The 27,061-nt window shown below is 45.9% G+C and overlaps 2 protein-coding genes across 2 annotated transcripts in view; one reads left to right on the top strand and one right to left on the bottom strand.

Annotated features, from left to right (window-relative positions):
- Positions 1 to 27,061, bottom strand: part of LOC139541693 (E3 ubiquitin-protein ligase HERC2-like) — a 52,539-nt gene that overhangs the window by 7,152 nt on the left and 18,326 nt on the right. The window lies entirely within an intron of this gene.
- Positions 19,832 to 27,061, top strand: part of LOC139541692 (E3 ubiquitin-protein ligase HERC2-like) — a 10,945-nt gene continuing 3,715 nt past the window's right edge. Inside the window, exons 1-2 of the mRNA XM_071346628.1 lie at positions 19,832 to 20,092; positions 24,060 to 24,172. Of these exons, the coding sequence (XP_071202729.1) occupies positions 19,948 to 20,092; positions 24,060 to 24,172 (258 nt within the window). The 5' untranslated portion in view covers positions 19,832 to 19,947. The remainder of the gene's footprint in view (positions 20,093 to 24,059; positions 24,173 to 27,061) is intronic.

Genomic DNA, 27,061 nt, shown 5'->3' with positions numbered 1-27,061 from the left:
AGGTAGGTTGTTAGGTTCCTCCTCAGTAGGTTGTTAGGTTCATCCTCAGTAGGTTGTTAGGTTCATCCTCAGTAGGTTGTTAGGTTCATCCTCAGTAGGTTGCTAGGTTCCTCCTCAGTAGGTTGTTAGGTTCATCCTCATGAGAGCGTGGGTAGGTTGTTAGGTTCATCCTCAGTAGGTTGCTAGGTAGGTTGTTAGGTTCATCCTCAGTAGGTTGTTAGGTTCATCCTCAGTAGGTTGTTAGGTTCATCCTCAGTAGTTTGTGGGTAGGTTGTTGGGTTCATCCTCAGTAGGTTGCTAGGTTCATCCTCAGTAGGTTGCTAGGTTCATCCTCAGTAGGTTGTTAGGTTCATCCTCAGTAGGTTGCTAGGTTCATCCTCAGTAGGTTGTTAGGTTCATCCTCAGTAGGTTGTTAGGTTCGTCCTCAGTAGGTTGTTAGGTTCGTCCTCAGTAGGTTGTTAGGTTCATCCTCAGTAGTTTGTGGGTAGGTTGCTAGGTTCATCCTCAGTAGGTTGTTAGGTTCATCCTCAGTAGGTTGTTAGGTTCATCCTCAGTAGGTTGTTAGGTTCGTCCTCAGTAGGTTGCTAGGTTCATCCTCAGTAGGTTGCTAGGTTCATCCTCAGTAGATTGTTAGGTTCATCCTCAGTAGGTTGTTAGGTTCGTCCTCAGTAGGTTGTTAGGTTCGTCCTCAGTAGGTTGTTAGGTTCGTCCTCAGTAGTTTGTGGGTAGGTTGCTAGGTTCATCCTCAGTAGGTTGTTAGGTTCATCCTCAGTAGGTTGTTAGGTTCATCCTCAGTAGGTTGCTAGGTTCATCCTCAGTAGGTTGTTAGGTTCATCCTCAGTAGGTTGTTAGGTTCATCCTCAGTAGGTTGTTAGGTTCATCCTCAGTAGGTTGTTAGGTTCATCCTCAGTAGGTTGCTAGGTTCATCCTCAGTAGGTTGTTAGGTCCATCCTCAGTAGGTTGTTAGGTTCATCCTCATGAGAGCGTGGGTAGGTTGTTAGGTTCATCCTCAGTAGGTTGCTAGGTTCATCCTCAGTAGGTTGTTAGGTTCATCCTCAGTAGGTTGTTAGGTTCCTCCTCAGTAGTTTGTGGGTAGGTTGTTAGGTTCATCCTCAGTAGGTTGTTAGGTTCGTCCTCAGTAGGTTGTTAGGTTCATCCTCAGTAGGTTGTTAGGTTCATCCTCAGTAGGTTGTTAGGTTCATCCTCAGTAGTTTGTGGGTAGGTTGTTGGGTTCATCCTCAGTAGGTTGCTAGGTTCATCCTCAGTAGGTTGTTAGGTTCATCCTCAGTAGGTTGTTAGGTTCGTCCTCAGTAGGTTGTGGGTAGGTTGTTAGGTTCATCCTCAGTAGGTTGTTAGGTTCATCCTCAGTAGGTTGTTAGGTTCGTCCTCAGTAGTTTGTGGGTAGGTTGTTGGGTTCATCCTCAGTAGGTTGTTAGGTTCATCCTCAGTAGGTTGTTGGGTTCATCCTCAGTAGGTTGTTGGGTTCATCCTCAGTAGGTTGTTGGGTTCATCCTCAGTAGGTTGTTAGGTTCATCCTCAGTAGGTTGTTAGGTTCATCCTCAGTAGTTTGTGGGTAGGTTGTTAGGTTCATCCTCAGTAGTTTGTGGGTAGGTTGTTAGGTTCATCCTCAGTAGGTTGTTAGGTTCATCCTCAGTAGGTTGTTAGGTAGGTTGTTAGGTTCATCCTCAGTAGGTTGTTAGGTAGGTTGTTAGGTTCATCCTCAGTAGGTTGCTAGGTAGGTTGTTAGGTTCCTCCTCAGTAGGTTGTTAGGTTCATCCTCAGTAGGTTGTTAGGTTCATCCTCAGTAGGTTGTTAGGTTCATCCTCAGTAGGTTGCTAGGTTCCTCCTCAGTAGGTTGTTAGGTTCATCCTCATGAGAGCGTGGGTAGGTTGTTAGGTTCATCCTCAGTAGGTTGCTAGGTAGGTTGTTAGGTTCATCCTCAGTAGGTTGTTAGGTTCATCCTCAGTAGGTTGTTAGGTTCATCCTCAGTAGTTTGTGGGTAGGTTGTTGGGTTCATCCTCAGTAGGTTGCTAGGTTCATCCTCAGTAGGTTGCTAGGTTCATCCTCAGTAGGTTGTTAGGTTCATCCTCAGTAGGTTGCTAGGTTCATCCTCAGTAGGTTGTTAGGTTCATCCTCAGTAGGTTGTTAGGTTCGTCCTCAGTAGGTTGTTAGGTTCGTCCTCAGTAGGTTGTTAGGTTCATCCTCAGTAGTTTGTGGGTAGGTTGCTAGGTTCATCCTCAGTAGGTTGTTAGGTTCATCCTCAGTAGGTTGTTAGGTTCATCCTCAGTAGGTTGTTAGGTTCGTCCTCAGTAGGTTGCTAGGTTCATCCTCAGTAGGTTGCTAGGTTCATCCTCAGTAGATTGTTAGGTTCATCCTCAGTAGGTTGTTAGGTTCGTCCTCAGTAGGTTGTTAGGTTCGTCCTCAGTAGGTTGTTAGGTTCGTCCTCAGTAGTTTGTGGGTAGGTTGCTAGGTTCATCCTCAGTAGGTTGTTAGGTTCATCCTCAGTAGGTTGTTAGGTTCATCCTCAGTAGGTTGCTAGGTTCATCCTCAGTAGGTTGTTAGGTTCATCCTCAGTAGGTTGTTAGGTTCATCCTCAGTAGGTTGTTAGGTTCATCCTCAGTAGGTTGTTAGGTTCATCCTCAGTAGGTTGCTAGGTTCATCCTCAGTAGGTTGTTAGGTCCATCCTCAGTAGGTTGTTAGGTTCATCCTCATGAGAGCGTGGGTAGGTTGTTAGGTTCATCCTCAGTAGGTTGCTAGGTTCATCCTCAGTAGGTTGTTAGGTTCATCCTCAGTAGGTTGTTAGGTTCCTCCTCAGTAGTTTGTGGGTAGGTTGTTAGGTTCATCCTCAGTAGGTTGTTAGGTTCGTCCTCAGTAGGTTGTTAGGTTCATCCTCAGTAGGTTGTTAGGTTCATCCTCAGTAGGTTGTTAGGTTCATCCTCAGTAGTTTGTGGGTAGGTTGTTGGGTTCATCCTCAGTAGGTTGCTAGGTTCATCCTCAGTAGGTTGCTAGGTTCATCCTCAGTAGGTTGCTAGGTTCATCCTCAGTAGGTTGTTAGGTTCATCCTCAGTAGGTTGCTAGGTTCATCCTCAGTAGGTTGTTAGGTTCATCCTCAGTAGGTTGTTAGGTTCGTCCTCAGTAGGTTGTTAGGTTCGTCCTCAGTAGGTTGTTAGGTTCATCCTCAGTAGTTTGTGGGTAGGTTGCTAGGTTCATCCTCAGTAGGTTGTTAGGTTCATCCTCAGTAGGTTGTTAGGTTCGTCCTCAGTAGGTTGCTAGGTTCATCCTCAGTAGGTTGCTAGGTTCATCCTCAGTAGATTGTTAGGTTCGTCCTGAGTAGGTTGTTAGGTTCATCCTCAGTAGGTTGCTGGGTTCATCCTCAGTAGGTTGTTGGGTTCATCCTCAGTAGGTTGTTAGGTTCATCCTCAGTAGGTTGTTAGGTTCATCCTCAGTAGGTTGTTAGGTTCGTCCTCAGTAGGTTGTGGGTAGGTTGTTAGGTTCATCCTCAGTAGGTTGTTAGGTTCATCCTCAGTAGGTTGTTAGGTTCGTCCTCAGTAGTTTGTGGGTAGGTTGTTGGGTTCATCCTCAGTAGGTTGTTGGGTTCATCCTCAGTAGGTTGTTGGGTTCATCCTCAGTAGGTTGTTAGGTTCATCCTCAGTAGGTTGTTAGGTTCATCCTCAGTAGTTTGTGGGTAGGTTGTTAGGTTCATCCTCAGTAGTTTGTGGGTAGGTTGTTAGGTTCATCCTCAGTAGGTTGTTAGGTTCATCCTCAGTAGGTTGTTAGGTAGGTTGTTAGGTTCATCCTCAGTAGGTTGTTAGGTAGGTTGTTAGGTTCATCCTCAGTAGGTTGCTAGGTAGGTTGTTAGGTTCCTCCTCAGTAGGTTGTTAGGTTCATCCTCAGTAGGTTGTTAGGTTCATCCTCAGTAGGTTGTTAGGTTCATCCTCAGTAGGTTGCTAGGTTCCTCCTCAGTAGGTTGTTAGGTTCATCCTCATGAGAGCGTGGGTAGGTTGTTAGGTTCATCCTCAGTAGGTTGCTAGGTAGGTTGTTAGGTTCATCCTCAGTAGGTTGTTAGGTTCATCCTCAGTAGGTTGTTAGGTTCATCCTCAGTAGTTTGTGGGTAGGTTGTTGGGTTCATCCTCAGTAGGTTGCTAGGTTCATCCTCAGTAGGTTGCTAGGTTCATCCTCAGTAGGTTGTTAGGTTCATCCTCAGTAGGTTGCTAGGTTCATCCTCAGTAGGTTGTTAGGTTCATCCTCAGTAGGTTGTTAGGTTCGTCCTCAGTAGGTTGTTAGGTTCGTCCTCAGTAGGTTGTTAGGTTCATCCTCAGTAGTTTGTGGGTAGGTTGCTAGGTTCATCCTCAGTAGGTTGTTAGGTTCATCCTCAGTAGGTTGTTAGGTTCATCCTCAGTAGGTTGTTAGGTTCGTCCTCAGTAGGTTGCTAGGTTCATCCTCAGTAGGTTGCTAGGTTCATCCTCAGTAGATTGTTAGGTTCATCCTCAGTAGGTTGTTAGGTTCGTCCTCAGTAGGTTGTTAGGTTCGTCCTCAGTAGGTTGTTAGGTTCGTCCTCAGTAGGTTGTTAGGTTCATCCTCAGTAGGTTGCTAGGTTCATCCTCAGTAGGTTGCTGGGTTCATCCTCAGTAGGTTGTTAGGTTCATCCTCAGTAGGTTGTTAGGTTCATCCTCAGTAGGTTGTTAGGTTCGTCCTCAGTAGGTTGTGGGTAGGTTGTTAGGTTCATCCTCAGTAGGTTGTTAGGTTCATCCTCAGTAGGTTGTTAGGTTCGTCCTCAGTAGGTTGTTAGGTTCGTCCTCAGTAGTTTGTGGGTAGGTTGTTGGGTTCATCCTCAGTAGGTTGTTAGGTTCATCCTCAGTAGGTTGTTGGGTTCATCCTCAGTAGGTTGTTGGGTTCATCCTCAGTAGGTTGTTAGGTTCATCCTCAGTAGGTTGTTAGGTTCATCCTCAGTAGTTTGTGGGTAGGTTGTTAGGTTCATCCTCAGTAGTTTGTGGGTAGGTTGTTAGGTTCATCCTCAGTAGGTTGTTAGGTTCATCCTCAGTAGGTTGTTAGGTAGGTTGTTAGGTTCATCCTCAGTAGGTTGTTAGGTAGGTTGTTAGGTTCATCCTCAGTAGGTTGCTAGGTAGGTTGTTAGGTTCCTCCTCAGTAGGTTGTTAGGTTCATCCTCAGTAGGTTGTTAGGTTCATCCTCAGTAGGTTGTTAGGTTCATCCTCAGTAGGTTGTTAGGTTCATCCTCAGTAGGTTGTTAGGTTCATCCTCAGTAGGTTGCTAGGTTCCTCCTCAGTAGGTTGTTAGGTTCATCCTCATGAGAGCGTGGGTAGGTTGTTAGGTTCATCCTCAGTAGTTTGTGGGTAGGTTGTTAGGTTCATCCTCAGTAGTTTGTGGGTAGGTTGTTACGTCCTTCTCAGTAGTTTGTGGGTAGGTTGTTAGGTTCATCCTCATGAGAGCGTGGGTAGGTTTTTAGGTTCATCCTCAGTAGGTTGTGAGTAGGTTGTTAGGTTCATCCTCAGTAGTTTGTGGGTAGGTTGTTAGGTTCATCCTCAGTAGGTTGTGGGTAGGTTGTTAGGTTCATCCTCAGTAGTTTGTGGGTAGGTTGTTAGGTTCATCCTCAGTAGGTTGCTAGATTCATCCTCATGAGAGCGTGGGTAGGTTGTTAGGTTCATCCTCAGTAAGTTGTTAGGTTCATCCTCAGTAGTTTGTGGGTAGGTTGTTAGGTTCATCCTCAGTAGGTTGTTAGGTTCATCCTCAGTAGGTTGTTAGGTAGGTTGTTAGGTTCATCCTCAGTAGTTTGTGGGTAGGTTGTTAGGTTCATCCTCAGTAGTTTGTGGGTAGGTTGTTAGGTTCATCCTCAGTAGGTTGTTAGGTTCATCCTCAGTAGGTTGTTAGGTAGGTTGTTAGGTTCATCCTCAGTAGGTTGTTAGGTAGGTTGTTAGGTTCATCCTCAGTAGGTTGCTAGGTAGGTTGTTAGGTTCCTCCTCAGTAGGTTGTTAGGTTCATCCTCAGTAGGTTGTTAGGTTCATCCTCAGTAGGTTGTTAGGTTCATCCTCAGTAGGTTGTTAGGTTCATCCTCAGTAGGTTGTTAGGTTCATCCTCAGTAGGTTGCTAGGTTCCTCCTCAGTAGGTTGTTAGGTTCATCCTCATGAGAGCGTGGGTAGGTTGTTAGGTTCATCCTCAGTAGTTTGTGGGTAGGTTGTTAGGTTCATCCTCAGTAGTTTGTGGGTAGGTTGTTACGTCCTTCTCAGTAGTTTGTGGGTAGGTTGTTAGGTTCATCCTCATGAGAGCGTGGGTAGGTTTTTAGGTTCATCCTCAGTAGGTTGTGAGTAGGTTGTTAGGTTCATCCTCAGTAGTTTGTGGGTAGGTTGTTAGGTTCATCCTCAGTAGGTTGTGGGTAGGTTGTTAGGTTCATCCTCAGTAGTTTGTGGGTAGGTTGTTAGGTTCATCCTCAGTAGGTTGCTAGATTCATCCTCATGAGAGCGTGGGTAGGTTGTTAGGTTCATCCTCAGTAAGTTGTTAGGTTCATCCTCAGTAGGTTGCTAGGTTCATCCTCAGTAGGTTGTTAGGTTCATCCTCAGTAGGTTGTTAGGTTCATCCTCAGTAGGTTGCTAGGTTCATCCTCAGTAGGTTGCTAGGTTCATCCTCAGTAGGTTGCTAGGTTCATCCTCAGTAGGTTGTTAGGTTCATCCTCAGTAGGTTGTTAAGTTCATCCTCAGTAGTTTGTTGTTAGGTTCCTCCTCAGTAGTGTGTGGGTAGGTTGTTAGGTCCTCCTCAGTAGTTTGTGGGTAGGTTGCTAGGTTCATCCTCAGTAGTTTGTGGGTAGGTTGCTAGGTTCATCCTCAGTAGGTTGTTAGGTCCATCCTCAGTAGGTTGTTAGGTTCATCCTCAGTAGGTTGTTAGGTTCATCCTCAGTAGGTTGTTAGGTCCTCCTCAGTAGTTTGTGGGTAGGTTGCTAGGTTCATCCTCAGTAGGTTGCTAGGTAGGTTGTTAGGTTCATCCTCAGTAGGTTGTTAGGTTCATCCTCAGTAGGTTGTTAGGTTCATCCTCAGTAGTTTGTGGGTAGGTTGTTGGGTTCATCCTCAGTAGGTTGCTAGGTTCATCCTCAGTAGGTTGCTAGGTTCATCCTCAGTAGGTTGTTAGGTTCATCCTCAGTAGGTTGCTAGGTTCATCCTCAGTAGGTTGTTAGGTTCATCCTCAGTAGGTTGTTAGGTTCGTCCTCAGTAGTTTGTGGGTAGGTTGTTAGGTTCATCCTCAGTAGTTTGTGGGTAGGTTGTTAGGTTCATCCTCAGTAGGTTGTTAGGTTCATCCTCAGTAGGTTGTTAGGTAGGTTGTTAGGTTCATCCTCAGTAGGTTGTTAGGTAGGTTGTTAGGTTCATCCTCAGTAGGTTGTTAGGTTCATCCTCAGTAGGTTGTTAGGTTCATCCTCAGTAGGTTGTTAGGTTCATCCTCAGTAGGTTGCTAGGTTCCTCCTCAGTAGGTTGTTAGGTTCATCCTCATGAGAGCGTGGGTAGGTTGTTAGGTTCATCCTCAGTAGGTTGCTAGGTAGGTTGTTAGGTTCATCCTCAGTAGGTTGTTAGGTTCATCCTCAGTAGGTTGTTAGGTTCATCCTCAGTAGTTTGTGGGTAGGTTGTTGGGTTCATCCTCAGTAGGTTGCTAGGTTCATCCTCAGTAGGTTGCTAGGTTCATCCTCAGTAGGTTGTTAGGTTCATCCTCAGTAGGTTGCTAGGTTCATCCTCAGTAGGTTGTTAGGTTCATCCTCAGTAGGTTGTTAGGTTCGTCCTCAGTAGGTTGTTAGGTTCGTCCTCAGTAGGTTGTTAGGTTCATCCTCAGTAGTTTGTGGGTAGGTTGCTAGGTTCATCCTCAGTAGGTTGTTAGGTTCATCCTCAGTAGGTTGTTAGGTTCATCCTCAGTAGGTTGTTAGGTTCGTCCTCAGTAGGTTGCTAGGTTCATCCTCAGTAGGTTGCTAGGTTCATCCTCAGTAGATTGTTAGGTTCATCCTCAGTAGGTTGTTAGGTTCGTCCTCAGTAGGTTGTTAGGTTCGTCCTCAGTAGGTTGTTAGGTTCGTCCTCAGTAGGTTGTTAGGTTCATCCTCAGTAGGTTGCTAGGTTCATCCTCAGTAGGTTGCTGGGTTCATCCTCAGTAGGTTGTTAGGTTCATCCTCAGTAGGTTGTTAGGTTCATCCTCAGTAGGTTGTTAGGTTCGTCCTCAGTAGGTTGTGGGTAGGTTGTTAGGTTCATCCTCAGTAGGTTGTTAGGTTCATCCTCAGTAGGTTGTTAGGTTCGTCCTCAGTAGGTTGTTAGGTTCGTCCTCAGTAGTTTGTGGGTAGGTTGTTGGGTTCATCCTCAGTAGGTTGTTAGGTTCATCCTCAGTAGGTTGTTGGGTTCATCCTCAGTAGGTTGTTGGGTTCATCCTCAGTAGGTTGTTAGGTTCATCCTCAGTAGGTTGTTAGGTTCATCCTCAGTAGTTTGTGGGTAGGTTGTTAGGTTCATCCTCAGTAGTTTGTGGGTAGGTTGTTAGGTTCATCCTCAGTAGGTTGTTAGGTTCATCCTCAGTAGGTTGTTAGGTAGGTTGTTAGGTTCATCCTCAGTAGGTTGTTAGGTAGGTTGTTAGGTTCATCCTCAGTAGGTTGCTAGGTAGGTTGTTAGGTTCCTCCTCAGTAGGTTGTTAGGTTCATCCTCAGTAGGTTGTTAGGTTCATCCTCAGTAGGTTGTTAGGTTCATCCTCAGTAGGTTGTTAGGTTCATCCTCAGTAGGTTGTTAGGTTCATCCTCAGTAGGTTGCTAGGTTCCTCCTCAGTAGGTTGTTAGGTTCATCCTCATGAGAGCGTGGGTAGGTTGTTAGGTTCATCCTCAGTAGTTTGTGGGTAGGTTGTTAGGTTCATCCTCAGTAGTTTGTGGGTAGGTTGTTACGTCCTTCTCAGTAGTTTGTGGGTAGGTTGTTAGGTTCATCCTCATGAGAGCGTGGGTAGGTTTTTAGGTTCATCCTCAGTAGGTTGTGAGTAGGTTGTTAGGTTCATCCTCAGTAGTTTGTGGGTAGGTTGTTAGGTTCATCCTCAGTAGGTTGTGGGTAGGTTGTTAGGTTCATCCTCAGTAGTTTGTGGGTAGGTTGTTAGGTTCATCCTCAGTAGGTTGCTAGATTCATCCTCATGAGAGCGTGGGTAGGTTGTTAGGTTCATCCTCAGTAAGTTGTTAGGTTCATCCTCAGTAGTTTGTGGGTAGGTTGTTAGGTTCATCCTCAGTAGGTTGTTAGGTTCATCCTCAGTAGGTTGTTAGGTAGGTTGTTAGGTTCATCCTCAGTAGTTTGTGGGTAGGTTGTTAGGTTCATCCTCAGTAGTTTGTGGGTAGGTTGTTAGGTTCATCCTCAGTAGGTTGTTAGGTTCATCCTCAGTAGGTTGTTAGGTAGGTTGTTAGGTTCATCCTCAGTAGGTTGTTAGGTAGGTTGTTAGGTTCATCCTCAGTAGGTTGCTAGGTAGGTTGTTAGGTTCCTCCTCAGTAGGTTGTTAGGTTCATCCTCAGTAGGTTGTTAGGTTCATCCTCAGTAGGTTGTTAGGTTCATCCTCAGTAGGTTGTTAGGTTCATCCTCAGTAGGTTGTTAGGTTCATCCTCAGTAGGTTGCTAGGTTCCTCCTCAGTAGGTTGTTAGGTTCATCCTCATGAGAGCGTGGGTAGGTTGTTAGGTTCATCCTCAGTAGTTTGTGGGTAGGTTGTTAGGTTCATCCTCAGTAGTTTGTGGGTAGGTTGTTACGTCCTTCTCAGTAGTTTGTGGGTAGGTTGTTAGGTTCATCCTCATGAGAGCGTGGGTAGGTTTTTAGGTTCATCCTCAGTAGGTTGTGAGTAGGTTGTTAGGTTCATCCTCAGTAGTTTGTGGGTAGGTTGTTAGGTTCATCCTCAGTAGGTTGTGGGTAGGTTGTTAGGTTCATCCTCAGTAGTTTGTGGGTAGGTTGTTAGGTTCATCCTCAGTAGGTTGCTAGATTCATCCTCATGAGAGCGTGGGTAGGTTGTTAGGTTCATCCTCAGTAAGTTGTTAGGTTCATCCTCAGTAGGTTGCTAGGTTCATCCTCAGTAGGTTGTTAGGTTCATCCTCAGTAGGTTGTTAGGTTCATCCTCAGTAGGTTGCTAGGTTCATCCTCAGTAGGTTGCTAGGTTCATCCTCAGTAGGTTGCTAGGTTCATCCTCAGTAGGTTGTTAGGTTCATCCTCAGTAGGTTGTTAAGTTCATCCTCAGTAGTTTGTTGTTAGGTTCCTCCTCAGTAGTGTGTGGGTAGGTTGTTAGGTCCTCCTCAGTAGTTTGTGGGTAGGTTGCTAGGTTCATCCTCAGTAGTTTGTGGGTAGGTTGCTAGGTTCATCCTCAGTAGGTTGTTAGGTCCATCCTCAGTAGGTTGTTAGGTTCATCCTCAGTAGGTTGTTAGGTTCATCCTCAGTAGGTTGTTAGGTCCTCCTCAGTAGTTTGTGGGTAGGTTGCTAGGTTCATCCTCAGTAGGTTGCTAGGTAGGTTGTTAGGTTCATCCTCAGTAGGTTGTTAGGTTCATCCTCAGTAGGTTGTTAGGTTCATCCTCAGTAGTTTGTGGGTAGGTTGTTGGGTTCATCCTCAGTAGGTTGCTAGGTTCATCCTCAGTAGGTTGCTAGGTTCATCCTCAGTAGGTTGTTAGGTTCATCCTCAGTAGGTTGCTAGGTTCATCCTCAGTAGGTTGTTAGGTTCATCCTCAGTAGGTTGTTAGGTTCGTCCTCAGTAGGTTGTTAGGTTCGTCCTCAGTAGGTTGTTAGGTTCATCCTCAGTAGTTTGTGGGTAGGTTGCTAGGTTCATCCTCAGTAGGTTGTTAGGTTCATCCTCAGTAGGTTGTTAGGTTCATCCTCAGTAGGTTGTTAGGTTCGTCCTCAGTAGGTTGCTAGGTTCATCCTCAGTAGGTTGCTAGGTTCATCCTCAGTAGATTGTTAGGTTCATCCTCAGTAGGTTGTTAGGTTCGTCCTCAGTAGGTTGTTAGGTTCGTCCTCAGTAGGTTGTTAGGTTCGTCCTCAGTAGTTTGTGGGTAGGTTGTTAGGTTCATCCTCAGTAGTTTGTGGGTAGGTTGTTAGGTTCATCCTCAGTAGGTTGCTAGATTCATCCTCATGAGAGCGTGGGTAGGTTGTTAGGTTCATCCTCAGTAAGTTGTTAGGTTCATCCTCAGTAGGTTGCTAGGTTCATCCTCAGTAGGTTGTTAGGTTCATCCTCAGTAGGTTGTTAGGTTCATCCTCAGTAGGTTGCTAGGTTCATCCTCAGTAGGTTGCTAGGTTCATCCTCAGTAGGTTGCTAGGTTCATCCTCAGTAGGTTGTTAGGTTCATCCTCAGTAGGTTGTTAAGTTCATCCTCAGTAGTTTGTTGTTAGGTTCCTCCTCAGTAGTGTGTGGGTAGGTTGTTAGGTCCTCCTCAGTAGTTTGTGGGTAGGTTGCTAGGTTCATCCTCAGTAGTTTGTGGGTAGGTTGCTAGGTTCATCCTCAGTAGGTTGTTAGGTCCATCCTCAGTAGGTTGTTAGGTTCATCCTCAGTAGGTTGTTAGGTTCATCCTCAGTAGGTTGTTAGGTCCTCCTCAGTAGTTTGTGGGTAGGTTGCTAGGTTCATCCTCAGTAGGTTGCTAGGTAGGTTGTTAGGTTCATCCTCAGTAGGTTGTTAGGTTCATCCTCAGTAGGTTGTTAGGTTCATCCTCAGTAGTTTGTGGGTAGGTTGTTGGGTTCATCCTCAGTAGGTTGCTAGGTTCATCCTCAGTAGGTTGCTAGGTTCATCCTCAGTAGGTTGTTAGGTTCATCCTCAGTAGGTTGCTAGGTTCATCCTCAGTAGGTTGTTAGGTTCATCCTCAGTAGGTTGTTAGGTTCGTCCTCAGTAGGTTGTTAGGTTCGTCCTCAGTAGGTTGTTAGGTTCATCCTCAGTAGTTTGTGGGTAGGTTGCTAGGTTCATCCTCAGTAGGTTGTTAGGTTCATCCTCAGTAGGTTGTTAGGTTCATCCTCAGTAGGTTGTTAGGTTCGTCCTCAGTAGGTTGCTAGGTTCATCCTCAGTAGGTTGCTAGGTTCATCCTCAGTAGATTGTTAGGTTCATCCTCAGTAGGTTGTTAGGTTCGTCCTCAGTAGGTTGTTAGGTTCGTCCTCAGTAGGTTGTTAGGTTCGTCCTCAGTAGTTTGTGGGTAGGTTGCTAGGTTCATCCTCAGTAGGTTGTTAGGTTCATCCTCAGTAGGTTGTTAGGTTCATCCTCAGTAGGTTGCTAGGTTCATCCTCAGTAGGTTGTTAGGTTCATCCTCAGTAGGTTGTTAGGTTCATCCTCAGTAGGTTGTTAGGTTCATCCTCAGTAGGTTGTTAGGTTCATCCTCAGTAGGTTGTTAGGTTCATCCTCATGAGAGCGTGGGTAGGTTGTTAGGTTCATCCTCAGTAGGTTGCTAGGTTCATCCTCAGTAGGTTGTTAGGTTCATCCTCAGTAGGTTGTTAGGTTCCTCCTCAGTAGTTTGTGGGTAGGTTGTTAGGTTCATCCTCAGTAGGTTGTTAGGTTCGTCCTCAGTAGGTTGTTAGGTTCATCCTCAGTAGGTTGTTAGGTTCATCCTCAGTAGGTTGTTAGGTTCATCCTCAGTAGTTTGTGGGTAGGTTGTTGGGTTCATCCTCAGTAGGTTGCTAGGTTCATCCTCAGTAGGTTGCTAGGTTCATCCTCAGTAGGTTGCTAGGTTCATCCTCAGTAGGTTGTTAGGTTCATCCTCAGTAGGTTGCTAGGTTCATCCTCAGTAGGTTGTTAGGTTCATCCTCAGTAGGTTGTTAGGTTCGTCCTCAGTAGGTTGTTAGGTTCGTCCTCAGTAGGTTGTTAGGTTCATCCTCAGTAGTTTGTGGGTAGGTTGCTAGGTTCATCCTCAGTAGGTTGTTAGGTTCATCCTCAGTAGGTTGTTAGGTTCGTCCTCAGTAGGTTGCTAGGTTCATCCTCAGTAGGTTGCTAGGTTCATCCTCAGTAGATTGTTAGGTTCGTCCTGAGTAGGTTGTTAGGTTCATCCTCAGTAGGTTGCTGGGTTCATCCTCAGTAGGTTGTTGGGTTCATCCTCAGTAGGTTGTTAGGTTCATCCTCAGTAGGTTGTTAGGTTCGTCCTCAGTAGGTTGTGGGTAGGTTGTTAGGTTCATCCTCAGTAGGTTGTTAGGTTCATCCTCAGTAGGTTGTTAGGTTCGTCCTCAGTAGTTTGTGGGTAGGTTGTTGGGTTCATCCTCAGTAGGTTGTTGGGTTCATCCTCAGTAGGTTGTTGGGTTCATCCTCAGTAGGTTGTTGGGTTCATCCTCAGTAGGTTGTTAGGTTCATCCTCAGTAGGTTGTTAGGTTCATCCTCAGTAGTTTGTGGGTAGGTTGTTAGGTTCATCCTCAGTAGTTTGTGGGTAGGTTGTTAGGTTCATCCTCAGTAGGTTGTTAGGTTCATCCTCAGTAGGTTGTTAGGTAGGTTGTTAGGTTCATCCTCAGTAGGTTGTTAGGTAGGTTGTTAGGTTCATCCTCAGTAGGTTGTTGGGTTCATCCTCAGTAGGTTGTTGGGTTCATCCTCAGTAGGTTGTTAGGTTCATCCTCAGTAGGTTGCTAGGTTCCTCCTCAGTAGGTTGTTAGGTTCATCCTCATGAGAGCGTGGGTAGGTTGTTAGGTTCATCCTCAGTAGGTTGCTAGGTAGGTTGTTAGGTTCATCCTCAGTAGGTTGTTAGGTTCATCCTCAGTAGGTTGTTAGGTTCATCCTCAGTAGTTTGTGGGTAGGTTGTTGGGTTCATCCTCAGTAGGTTGCTAGGTTCATCCTCAGTAGGTTGCTAGGTTCATCCTCAGTAGGTTGTTAGGTTCATCCTCAGTAGGTTGCTAGGTTCATCCTCAGTAGGTTGTTAGGTTCATCCTCAGTAGGTTGTTAGGTTCGTCCTCAGTAGGTTGTTAGGTTCGTCCTCAGTAGGTTGTTAGGTTCATCCTCAGTAGTTTGTGGGTAGGTTGCTAGGTTCATCCTCAGTAGGTTGTTAGGTTCATCCTCAGTAGGTTGTTAGGTTCATCCTCAGTAGGTTGTTAGGTTCGTCCTCAGTAGGTTGCTAGGTTCATCCTCAGTAGGTTGCTAGGTTCATCCTCAGTAGATTGTTAGGTTCATCCTCAGTAGGTTGTTAGGTTCGTCCTCAGTAGGTTGTTAGGTTCGTCCTCAGTAGGTTGTTAGGTTCGTCCTCAGTAGGTTGTTAGGTTCGTCCTCAGTAGGTTGCTAGGTTCATCCTCAGTAGGTTGCTGGGTTCATCCTCAGTAGGTTGTTAGGTTCATCCTCAGTAGGTTGTTAGGTTCATCCTCAGTAGGTTGTTAGGTTCGTCCTCAGTAGGTTGTGGGTAGGTTGTTAGGTTCATCCTCAGTAGGTTGTTAGGTTCATCCTCAGTAGGTTGTTAGGTTCGTCCTCAGTAGGTTGTTAGGTTCGTCCTCAGTAGTTTGTGGGTAGGTTGTTGGGTTCATCCTCAGTAGGTTGTTAGGTTCATCCTCAGTAGGTTGTTGGGTTCATCCTCAGTAGGTTGTTGGGTTCATCCTCAGTAGGTTGTTAGGTTCATCCTCAGTAGGTTGTTAGGTTCATCCTCAGTAGTTTGTGGGTAGGTTGTTAGGTTCATCCTCAGTAGTTTGTGGGTAGGTTGTTAGGTTCATCCTCAGTAGGTTGTTAGGTTCATCCTCAGTAGGTTGTTAGGTAGGTTGTTAGGTTCATCCTCAGTAGGTTGTTAGGTAGGTTGTTAGGTTCATCCTCAGTAGGTTGCTAGGTAGGTTGTTAGGTTCCTCCTCAGTAGGTTGTTAGGTTCATCCTCAGTAGGTTGTTAGGTTCATCCTCAGTAGGTTGTTAGGTTCATCCTCAGTAGGTTGTTAGGTTCATCCTCAGTAGGTTGTTAGGTTCATCCTCAGTAGGTTGCTAGGTTCCTCCTCAGTAGGTTGTTAGGTTCATCCTCATGAGAGCGTGGGTAGGTTGTTAGGTTCATCCTCAGTAGTTTGTGGGTAGGTTGTTAGGTTCATCCTCAGTAGTTTGTGGGTAGGTTGTTACGTCCTTCTCAGTAGTTTGTGGGTAGGTTGTTAGGTTCATCCTCATGAGAGCGTGGGTAGGTTTTTAGGTTCATCCTCAGTAGGTTGTGAGTAGGTTGTTAGGTTCATCCTCAGTAGTTTGTGGGTAGGTTGTTAGGTTCATCCTCAGTAGGTTGTGGGTAGGTTGTTAGGTTCATCCTCAGTAGTTTGTGGGTAGGTTGTTAGGTTCATCCTCAGTAGGTTGCTAGATTCATCCTCATGAGAGCGTGGGTAGGTTGTTAGGTTCATCCTCAGTAAGTTGTTAGGTTCATCCTCAGTAGGTTGCTAGGTTCATCCTCAGTAGGTTGTTAGGTTCATCCTCAGTAGGTTGTTAGGTTCATCCTCAGTAGGTTGCTAGGTTCATCCTCAGTAGGTTGCTAGGTTCATCCTCAGTAGGTTGTTAGGTTCATCCTCAGTAGGTTGTTAAGTTCATCCTCAGTAGTTTGTTGTTAGGTTCCTCCTCAGTAGTGTGTGGGTAGGTTGTTAGGTCCTCCTCAGTAGTTTGTGGGTAGGTTGCTAGGTTCATCCTCAGTAGTTTGTGGGTAGGTTGCTAGGTTCATCCTCAGTAGGTTGTTAGGTCCATCCTCAGTAGGTTGTTAGGTTCATCCTCAGTAGGTTGTTAGGTTCATCCTCAGTAGGTTGTTAGGTCCTCCTCAGTAGTTTGTGGGTAGGTTGCTAGGTTCATCCTCAGTAGGTTGTTAGGTTCATCCTCAGTAGGTTGTTAGGTTCATCCTCAGTAGGTTGCTAGGTTCATCCTCAGTAGGTTGTTAGGTTCATCCTCAGTAGGTTGTTAGGTTCATCCTCAGTAGGTTGTTAGGTTCATCCTCAGTAGGTTGTTAGGTTCATCCTCAGTAGGTTGTTAGGTTCATCCTCAGTAGGTTGCTAGGTTCATCCTCAGTAGGTTGCTAGGTTCATCCTCAGTAGGTTGCTAGGTTCATCCTCAGTAGGTTACTAGGTTCATCCTCAGTAGGTTGCTAGGTTCATCCTCAGTAGGTTGCTAGGTTCATCCTCAGTAGGTTGTTAGGTTCATCCTCAGTAGGTTGTTAGGTTCATCCTCAGTAGGTTGTTAGGTTCATCCTCAGTAGGTTGTTAGGTTCATCCTCAGTAGGTTGTTAGGTTCATCCTCAGTAGGTTGTTAGGTTCATCCTCAGTAGGTTGCTAGGTTCATCCTCAGTAGGTTGCTAGGTTCATCCTCAGTAGGTTGTTTTGTTCATCCTCAGTAGGTTGTTAGGTTCGTCCTCAGTAGGTTGTGGGTAGGTTGTTAGGTTCATCCTCAGTAGGTTGTTAGGTTCATCCTCAGTAGGTTGTTAGGTTCATCCTCAGTAGTTTGTGGGGAGGTTGTTAGGTTCGTCCTCAGTAGTTTGTGGGTAGGTCATTAGGTTCATCCTCAGTAGTTTGTGGGTAGGTTGTTAGGTTCATCCTCAGTAGTTTGTGGGTAGGTTGTTAGGTTCATTCTCAGTAGGTTGTTAGGTTCATCCTCAGTAGGTTGTTAGGTTCATCCTCAGTAGGTTGTTAGGTTCATCCTCAGTAGGTTGCTAGGTTCATCCTCAGTAGGTTGATAGGTTCATCCTCAGTAGGTTGATAGGTTCATCCTCATGAGAGCGTGGGTAGGTTGTTAGGTTCATCCTCAGTAGTTTGCGGGTAGGTTGTTAGGTTCCGCCTCAGTAGGTTGTGGGTAGGTTGTTAGGTTCATCCTCAGTAGTTTGTGGGTAGGTTGTTACGTCCTTCTCAGTAGTTTGTGGGTAGGTTGTTAGGTTCATCCTCATGAGAGCGTGGGTAGGTTTTTAGGTTCATCCTCAGTAGTTTGTGAGTAGGTTGTTAGGTTCATCCTCAGTAGTTTGTGGGTAGGTTGTTAGGTTCATCCTCAGTAGGTTGTGGGTAGGTTGTTAGGTTCATCCTCAGTAAGTTGTGGGTAGGTTTTTAGGTTCATCCTCAGTAGTTTGTGGGTAGGTTGTTAGGTTCATCCTCAGTAGGTTGTTAGGTTCATCCTCAGTAGGTTGTTAGGTAGTTGTTAGGTTCATCCTCAGTAGGTTGCTAGGTAGGTTGTTAGGTTCCTCCTCAGTAGGTTGTTAGGTTCATCCTCAGTAGTTTGTGGGTAGGTTGTTAGGTTCATCCTCAGTAGTTTGTGGGTAGGTTGCTAGGTTCATCCTCAGTAGGTTGTTAGGTTCATCCTCAGTAGGTTGTTAGGTTCATCCTCAGTAGGTTGTTAGGTTCATCCTCAGTAGGTTGCTAGGTTCCTCCTCAGTAGGTTGTTAGGTTCATCCTCAGTAGGTTGTTAGGTTCATCCTCAGTAGGTTGTTAGGTTCATCCTCAGTAGGTTGCTAGGTTCCTCCTCAGTAGGTTGTTAGGTTCATCCTCAGTAGTTTGCGGGTAGGTTGTTAGGTTCCTCCTCAGTAGGTTGTGGGTAGGTTGTTAGGTTCATCCTCAGTAGTTTGTGGGTAGGTTGTTACGTCCTTCTCAGTAGTTTTGGGGTAGGTTGTTAGGTTCATCCTCATGAGAGCGTGGGTAGGTTTTTAGGTTCATCCTCAGTAGGTTGTGAGTAGGTTGTTAGGTTCATCCTCAGTAGTTTGTGGGTAGGTTGTTAGGTTCATCCTCAGTAGGTTGCTAGGTTCATCCTCAGTAGGTTGCTAGGTTCATCCTCATGAGAGCGCGGGTAGGTTGTTAGGTTCATCCTCAGTAAGTTGTTAGGTTCATCCTCAGTAGGTTGCTAGGTTCATCCTCAGTAGGTTGCTAGGTTCATCCTCAGTAGGTTGCTAGGTTCATCCTCAGTAGGTTGCTAGGTTCATCCTCAGTAGGTTGTTAGGTTCATCCTCAGTAGGTTGTTAGGTTCATCCTCAGTAGGTTGCTAGGTTCATCCTCAGTAGGTTGTTAGGTTCATCCTCATGAGAGCGTGACACACATTCCTCTCTGTGTACTGTTGGAGTCTACTTCAGTGACCGGAGGGTGTGTGTTGCTTCTCACCACTCTGACTTATCTGAGCATTAGGATTGGGGAAATATGCTTGTGGTTAGGCGCTAGGAATGTGGTTAGGTGTTAGGAATGTGGATAGGTGTTAGGAATGTGGTTAAGAATGTGGATAGGTGTTAAGAATGTGGTTAGGTGTTAGGAATGTGGTTAAGAATGTGGTTAGGTGTTAAGAATGTGGTTAGGTGTTAGGAATGTGGTTAGGTGTTAGGAATGTGGTTAGGCTTTAGGAATGTGGATTTGTGTTAGGAATGTGGATAGGTGTTAGGAATGTGGATAGGTGTTAGGAATGTGGTTAAGAATGTGGATAGGTGTTAAGAATGTGGTTAGGTGTTAGGAATGTGGTTAGGTGTTAGGAATGTGGTTAGGAATGTGGTTAGGTGTTAGGAATGTGGTTAGGTGTTAGGAATGTGGTTAGGCGTTAGGAATGTGGTTAGGTGTTAGGAATGTGAGGCGTTAGGAATGTGGTTAGGCGTTAGGAATGTGAGGCGTTAGGAATGTGGTTAGGAATGTGGTTAGGAATGTTGATAGGTGTTAGGAATGTGGTTAGGAATGTGGTTAGGCGTTAGGAATGTGGTTAGGAATGTTGATAGGCGTTAGGAATGTGGTTAGGTGTTAGGAATGTGGTTAGGCGTTAGGAATGTGGTTAGGCATTAGGAATGTGGTTAGGCGTTAGGAATGTGGTTAGGCGTTAGGAATGTGGTTAGGCGTTAGGAATGTGGTTAGGAATGTTGATAGGCGTTAGGAATGTGGTTAGGTGTTAGGAATGTGGTTAGGTGTTAGGAATGTGGTTAGATGTTAGGAATGTGGTTAGGTGTTAAGAATGTGGTTAGGAATGTGGTTAGGTGTTAGGAATGTGGTTAGGTGTTAGGAATGTGGTTAGGCGTTAGGAATGTGGTTAGGCGTTAGGAATGTGGTTAGGCGTTAGGAATGTGGTTAGGTGTTAGGAATGTGGTTAGGCGTTAGGAATGTGGTTAGGAATGTTGATAGGCGTTAGGAATGTGGTTAGGTGTTAGGAATGTGGTTAGGTGTTAGGAATGTGGTTAGGTGTTAGGAATGTGGTTAGGTGTTAGGAATGTGGTTAGGTGTTAGGAATGTGGTTAGGTGTTAGGAATGTGGTTAGGAATGTGGTTAGGTGTTAGGAATGTGGTTAGGCGTTAGGAATGTGGATAGGCTTTAGGAATGTGGTTAGGTGTTAGGAATGTGGTTAGGTGTTAGGAATGTGGTTAGGTGTTAGGAATGTGGTTAGGTGTTAGGAATGTGGTTAGGCGTTAGGAATGTGGATAGGCTTTAGGAATGTGGTTAGGTGTTAGGAATGTGGTTAGGCGTTAGGAATGTGGTTAGGAATGTTGATAGGCGTTAGGAATGTGGTTAGGTGTTAGGAATGTGGTTAGGTGTTAGGAATGTGGTTAGGTGTTAGGAATGTGGTTAGGCGTTAGGAATGTGGATAGGCTTTAGGAATGTGGTTAGGCGTTAGGAATGTTGATAGGCGTTAGGAATGTGGTTAGGTGTTAGGAATGTGGTTAGGTGTTAGGAATGTGGTTAGGAATGTGGTTAGGTGTTAGGAATGTGGTTAGGTGTTAGGAATGTGGTTAGGTGTTAGGAATGTGGTTAGATGTTAGGAAGTTTAGTGTTCTGTTATAATAGAGGTGTGTGTGTGTGTGTGTCCTCTGCTAGGTGAGTCTGTGGATGACTGTGGCGGGGGCTACAGTGAGTCTATAATAGAGGTGTTTGTGTGTGTGTGTGTCCTCTGCTAGGTGAGTCTGTGGATGACTGTGGCGGGGGCTACAGTGAGTCTATAATAGAGGTGTGTGTGTGTGTGTGTGTGTGTCCTCTGCTAGGTGAGTCTGTGGATGACTGTGGCGGGGGCTACAGTGAGTCTATAATAGAGGTGTGTGTGTGTGTGTCCTCTGCTAGGTGAGTCTGTGGATGACTGTGGCGGGGGCTACAGTGAGTCCATAGCAGAGATGTGTGAGGAGCTCCAGAACGGTCTGACCCCTCTCCTCATCGTGACCCCTAACGGACGAGACGAGTCAGGGGCCAACAGAGACTGTTTCCTGCTCAACCCTGCAGCCAAGTCAGCCCTGCATATGAACATGTTCAGATTCTTAGGTAGGTACCCTCTACCTCCGCTACCTAACCCTGACCTCTGACCCCTAACCCTGCAGCCAAGTCAGCCCTGCATATGAACATGTTCAGATTCTTAGGTGGGTACCCTCTACCTCCGCTACCTAACCCTGACCTCTGACCCCTAACCCTGCAGCCAAGTCAGCCCTGTACCTAACTATGTTCAGATTCCTGGGGAAAGTATAACCCTAAACCAGCTGAGAGAAACCCTCCTGTAGGTTTTAACTCCAACCCTGTTCCTGGAGAGATACCCTCCTGTAGGTTTATACTCCAACCCTGTTCCTGGAGAGAGACCCTCCTGTAGGTTTTAACTCCAACCCTGTTCCTGGAGAGAGACCCTCCTGTAGGTTTTAACTCCAACCCTGTTCCTGGAGAGAGACCCTCCTGTAGGTTTTAACTCCAACCCTGTTCCTGGAGAGAGACCCTCCTGTAGGTTTTAATTCCAACCCTGTTCCTGGAGAGAGACCCTCCTGTAGGTTTTAACTCCAACCCTGTTCCTGGAGAGAAACCCTCCTGTAGGTTTTAACACCAACCCTGTTCCTGGAGAGAAACCCTCCTGTAGGTTTTAACACCAACCCTGTTCCTGGAGAGAAACCCTCCTGTAGGGTATAACTCCAACCCTGTTCCTGGAGAGATACCCTCCTGTAGGTTTTAACTCCAACCCTGTTCCTGGAGAGATACCCTCCTGTAGGTTTTAACACCAACCCTGTTCCTGGAGAGAGACCCTCCTGTAGGTTTTAACACCAACCCTGTTCCTGGAGAGAGACCCTCCTGTAGGTTTTAACTCCAACCCTGTTCCTGGAGAGAAACCCTCCTGTAGGTTTTAACACCAACCCTGTTCCTGGAGAGAAACCCTCCTGTAGGTTATAACTCCAACCCTGTTCCTGGAGAGATACCCTCCTGTAGGTTTTAACTCCAACCCTGTTCCTGGAGAGATACCCTCCTGTAGGTTTTAACACCAACCCTGTTCCTGGAGAGAGACCCTCCTGTAGGTTTTAACACCAACCCTGTTCCTGGAGAGACCCTCCTGTAGGTTTTAACTCTAACCCTGTTCCTGGAGAGATACCCTGCTGTAGGTTTTAACTCCAACCCTGTTCCTGGAGAGAAACCCTCCTGTAGGTTTTAACTCCAACCCTGTTCCTGGAGAGATACCCTCCTGTAGGTTTTAACTCTAACCCTGTTCCTGGAGAGATACCCTGCTGTAGGTTTTAACTCCAACCCTGTTCCTGGAGAGCTACCCTCCTGTAGGTTTTAACACCAACCCTGTTCCTGGAGAGATACCCTGCTGTAGGTTTTAACTCCAACCCTGTTCCTGGAGAGCTACCCTCCTGTAGGTTTTAACACCAACCCTGTTCCTGGAGAGAGACCCTCCTGTAGGTTTTAATTCCAACCCTGTTCCTGGAGAGAGACCCTCCTGTAGGTTTTAACTCCAACCCTGTTCCTGGAGAGAAACCCTCCTGTAGGTTTTAACACCAACCCTGTTCCTGGAGAGAAACCCTCCTGTAGGTTTTAACACCAACCCTGTTCCTGGAGAGAAACCCTCCTGTAGGGTATAACTCCAACCCTGTTCCTGGAGAGATACCCTCCTGTAGGTTTTAACTCTAACCCTGTTCCTGGAGAGATACCCTCCTGTAGGTTTTAACACCAACCCTGTTCCTGGAGAGAGACCCTCCTGTAGGTTTTAACACCAACCCTGTTCCTGGAGAGAGACCCTCCTGTAGGTTTTAACTCCAACCCTGTTCCTGGAGAGAAACCCTCCTGTAGGTTTTAACACCAACCCTGTTCCTGGAGAGAAACCCTCCTGTAGGTTATAACTCCAACCCTGTTCCTGGAGAGATACCCTCCTGTAGGTTTTAACTCCAACCCTGTTCCTGGAGAGATACCCTCCTGTAGGTTTTAACACCAACCCTGTTCCTGGAGAGAGACCCTCCTGTAGGTTTTAACACCAACCCTGTTCCTGGAGAGAGACCCTCCTGTAGGTTTTAACACCAACCCTGTTCCTGGAGAGACCCTCCTGTAGGTTTTAACTCTAACCCTGTTCCTGGAGAGATACCCTGCTGTAGGTTTTAACTCCAACCCTGTTCCTGGAGAGAAACCCTCCTGTAGGTTTTAACTCCAACCCTGTTCCTGGAGAGATACCCTCCTGTAGGTTTTAACTCTAACCCTGTTCCTGGAGAGATACCCTGCTGTAGGTTTTAACTCCAACCCTGTTCCTGGAGAGCTACCCTCCTGTAGGTTTTAACACCAACCCTGTTCCTGGAGAGAGACCCTCCTGTAGGTTTTAATTCCAACCCTGTTCCTGGAGAGAGACCCTCCTGTAGGTTTTAACTCCAACCCTGTTCCTGGAGAGAAACCCTCCTGTAGGTTTTAACACCAACCCTGTTCCTGGAGAGAAACCCTCCTGTAGGGTATAACTCCAACCCTGTTCCTGGAGAGATACCCTCCTGTAGGTTTTAACTCCAACCCTGTTCCTGGAGAGATACCCTCCTGTAGGTTTTAACACCAACCCTGTTCCTGGAGAGAGACCCTCCTGTAGGTTTTAACACCAACCCTGTTCCTGGAGAGATACCCTCCTGTAGGTTTTAACACCAACCCTGTTCCTGGAGAGAGACCCTCCTGTAGGTTTTAACACCAACCCTGTTCCTGGAGAGACCCTCCTGTAGGTTTTAACTCCAACCCTGTTCCTGGAGAGATACCCCCCTGTAGGTTTTAATTCCAACCCTGTTCCTGGAGAGAGACCCTCCTGTAGGTTTTAACTCCAACCCTGTTCCTGGAGAGAGACCCTCCTGTAGGTTTTAACACCAACCCTGTTCCTGGAGAGAAACCCTCCTGTAGGTTTTAACTCCAACCCTGTTCCTGGAGAGAGACCCTCCTGTAGGTTTTAACTCCAACCCTGTTCCTGGAGAGAAACCCTCCTGTAGGTTTTAACTCCAACCCTGTTCCTGGAGAGAGACCCTCCTGTAGGTTTTAACTCCAACCCTGTTCCTGGAGAGATACCCTCCTGTAGGTTTTAACTCCAACCCTGTTCCTGGAGAGAAACCCTCCTGTAGGTTTTAACACCAACCCTGTTCCTGGAGAGAAACCCTCCTGTAGGTTTTAACTCCAACCCTGTTCCTGGAGAGAGACCCTCCTGTAGGTTTTAACTCCAACCCTGTTCCTGGAGAGAGACAGGAGGGTCTCATTTGACTAGTTCTTCAAAGTAGATACGACATAATTTCAAGAAGTGTCTCTGTCCTTCTCATCGTTGTGTACCTTCCTCTCTTACGGTCTATACGGTGTGTGTGTATCTACCCTAACGTAGCAGGTGTAAAAGTGTACCTGTCCAGAGATCTGATTATAATGAGGAGATGCTCATGTCTCCGTCCCTGACAATGGGAGTCGTTGTCCCGAAGGCAACAAGCTTAGGTCCAAAAGGAACCCATAGAAACGCATTGGGTTTATTTACGACACATTTCGGGCTGAGAGTGAAACCTCTCGCTTCGCCTCTTCCTGTGATCCGTCTCTTTCTATCTGATGATGGTCATTGTAGTTCATAAAGACGTTTCTGCACAGAACTCGGTTGAATATTTGCTTAATGAAAACCACAACTCAGCGTCCCACGTCATTCTTGACTTGATTTCTCTGCAGAGAAACGGCACATTGGACTCACAAAAAAAGATGAATGAAATGGAATTCAAGACATTGGACCGACTTTGGTCAAATTAGTTGTTTAATAACCGAAACCCCTGAAATCGCTCAGTACTACCATCCGTACTGGATCCCCTCCTACTACCATACGGGCAGGCAGTCCCCTCTGTCTCAATCCTAAACCAGTCTAATGTATCTCTGTCCTGTAGGAGTGCTCCTGGGCATAGCCATCCGTACTGGATCCCCTCCTACTACCATACGGGCAGGCAGTCCCCTCTGTCTCAACCCTAAACCAGTCTAATGGAGATGTATCTCTGTCCTGTAGGAGTGCTCCTGGGCATAGCCATCCGTACCGGATCTCCTCTCAGTCTCAACCTGGCTGAACCTGTCTGGAAACAGCTGGCTGGGATGAACCTCACCATCGCTGACCTTAGTGAGGTACTGTACCTGCAGTGTCTGCTCATGTGTGTGTGTGTGTCTGTGTTGAATAAATAGGGTGTATCATGTTGATAAATAGGGTGTATCGTGTTGATAAATAGGGTGTATCATGTTGATAAATAGGGTGTATCGTGTTGATAAATAGGGTGTATCATGTTGATAAATAGGGTGTATCGTGTTGGATAAATAGGGTGTATCGTGTTGGTAAATAGGGTGTATCATGTTGATAAATAGGGTGTATCATGTTGATAAATAGGGTGTATCATGTTGATAAATAGGGTGTATCATGTTGATAAATAGGGTGTATCGTGTTGATAAATAGGGTGTATCGTGTTGATAAATAGGGTGTATCGTGATGATAAATAGGGTGTATCGTGATGATAAATAGGGTGTATCGTGTTGATAAATAGGGTGTATCGTGTTGATAAATAGGGTGTATCGTGTTGATAAATAGGGTGTATTGTGTTGATAAATAGGGTGTATCGTGTTGATAAATAGGGTGTATCGTGTTGATAAATAGGGTGTATCGTGTTGGATAAATAGGGTGTATCGTGTTGATAAATAGGGTGTATCGTGTTAGATAAATAGGGTGTATCGTGTTGATAAATAGGGTGTATCGTGTTGGATAAATAGGGTGTATCGTGTTGATAAATAGGGTGTATCGTGTTGATAAATAGGGTGTATCGTGATGATAAATAGGGTGTATCGTGTTGATAAATAGGGTGTATCGTGTTGGATAAATAGGGTGTATCATGTTGGATAAATAGGGTGTATCGTGTTGATAAATAGGGTGTATCGTGTTGGATAAATAGGGTGTATCGTGTTGATAAATAGGGTGTATCATGTTGGATAAATAGGGTGTATCGTGTTGATAAATAGGGTGTATCGTGTTGATAAATAGGGTGTATCGTGTTGATAAATAGGGTGTATCATGTTGGATAAATAGGGTGTATCGTGTTGATAAATAGGGTGTATCATGTTGGATAAATAGGGTGTATCATGATGATAAATAGGGTGTATCGTGTTGATAAATAGGGTGTATCGTGTTGAAAAATAGGGTGTATCGTGTTGATAAATAGGGTGTATCGTGTTGATAAATAGGGTGTATCATGTTGGATAAATAGGGTGTACCGTGTTGATAAATAGGGTGTATCGTGTTGATAAATAGGGTGTATCATGTTGGATAAATAGGGTGTATCATGATGATAAATAGGGTGTATCGTGTTGATAAATAGGGTGTATCGTGTTGAAAAATAGGGTGTATCGTGTTGATAAATAGGGTGTATCGTGTGGATAAATAGGGTGTATCGTGTTGGATGAATAGGGTGTATCATGATGATAAATAGGGTGTATCGTGTTGATAAATAGGGTGTATCGTGTTGATAAATAGGGTGTATCGTGTTGATAAATAGGGTGTATCGTGTTGAGAAATAGGGTGTATCGTGTTGGATAAATAGGGTGTATCGTGTTGATAAATAGGGTGTATCGTGTTGATAAATAGGGTGTATCAGTAAGTTCAGGACTTAGTTAGAAGTGTGTGTGTTGGGAGGGAGGCAGGGAGGGAGGGGTGCTGTGTGTGTGTTGGGAGGGAGGGAGGGGTGCTGTGTGTGTGTTGGGAGGGAGGGAGGGGTGCTGTGTGTGTGTTGGGAGGGAGGGAGGGGTGCTGTGTGTGTGTTGGGAGGGAGGGAGGGGTGCTGTGTGTGTGTTGGGAGGGAGGGAGGGGTGCTGTGTGTGTGTTGGGAGGGGTGCTGTGTGTGTTGGGAGGGAGGGAGGGGTGCTGTGTGTTGGGAGGGAGGGAGGGGTGCTGTGTTGGGAGGGAGGGAGGGGTGCTGTGTGTTGGGAGGGAGGGAGGGGTGCTGTGTTGGGAGGGAGGGAGGGGTGCTGTGTGTTGGGAGGGAGGGAGGGGTGCTGTGTTGGGAGGGAGGGAGGGAAATGGAAACATAATGTGGCCTGAGTGAAAACTTCACGGAACTTTTCCTGAAACTAACAGATGTAAACGATTATACACACACTGCATGTCACACTTTGTTTAACTCTAAGTGTGTTATATAAAGCTGTAGTGTGATCAGAGGAATACAGTGTTGACTACATACACCTTCTACTGTAGTTAACATGGGGAACTAACCACAAATTGGTATGAAATTGTATTTGCAAGGGTTAGGGTTAGGGCAAGGGTATTAAAAAGGTCTTAACAATTATTAACATTTAGCCGGTCAAATCGAATTCTGCAGACACCCTCTAATGACAGTTAAAAAGGTCTATGGGCAAGATTTCCCAGAAGTCAGTTACTTGTATTTTATTGTGTGACTGTGTGTACATCCCATCTTCAGCCTCGGTGCTTGTTGTGTGACTGTGTGTACATCCCATCTTCAGCCTCGGTGCTTGTTGTGTGACTGTGTGTACATCCCATCTTCAGCCTCGGTGCTTGTTGTGTGACTGTGTGTACATCCCATCTTCAGCCTCGGTGCTTGTTGTGTGGCTGTGTGTACATCCCATCTTCAGCCTTGGTGCTTGTTGTGTGACTGTGTGTACATCCCATCTTCAGCCTTGGTGCTTGTTGTGTGACTGTGTGTACATCCCATCTTCAGCCTCGGTGCTTGTTGTGTGACTGTGTGTACATCCCATCTTCAGCCTCGGTGCTTGTTGTGTGACTGTGTGTACATCCCATCTTCAGCCTCGGTGCTTGTTGTGTGACTGTGTGTACATCCCATCTTCAGCCTCGGTGCTTGTTGTGTGGCTGTGTGTACATCCCATCTTCAGCCTCGGTGCTTGTTGAGTGACTGTGTGTACATCCCATCTTCAGCCTCGGTGCTTGTTGTGTGACTGTGTGTACATCCCATCTTCAGCCTTGGTGCTTGTTGTGTGACTGTGTGTGAGAGACTAGTGTGT

This window comes from Salvelinus alpinus, chromosome 16 (genome assembly GCF_045679555.1).
Source record: "Salvelinus alpinus chromosome 16, SLU_Salpinus.1, whole genome shotgun sequence".
Lineage (NCBI taxonomy): Eukaryota > Metazoa > Chordata > Actinopteri > Salmoniformes > Salmonidae > Salvelinus > Salvelinus alpinus.
The sequence above is the reverse complement of the archived record's forward strand: the minus strand, read 5'-3'. Positions and strand labels throughout refer to the sequence as shown.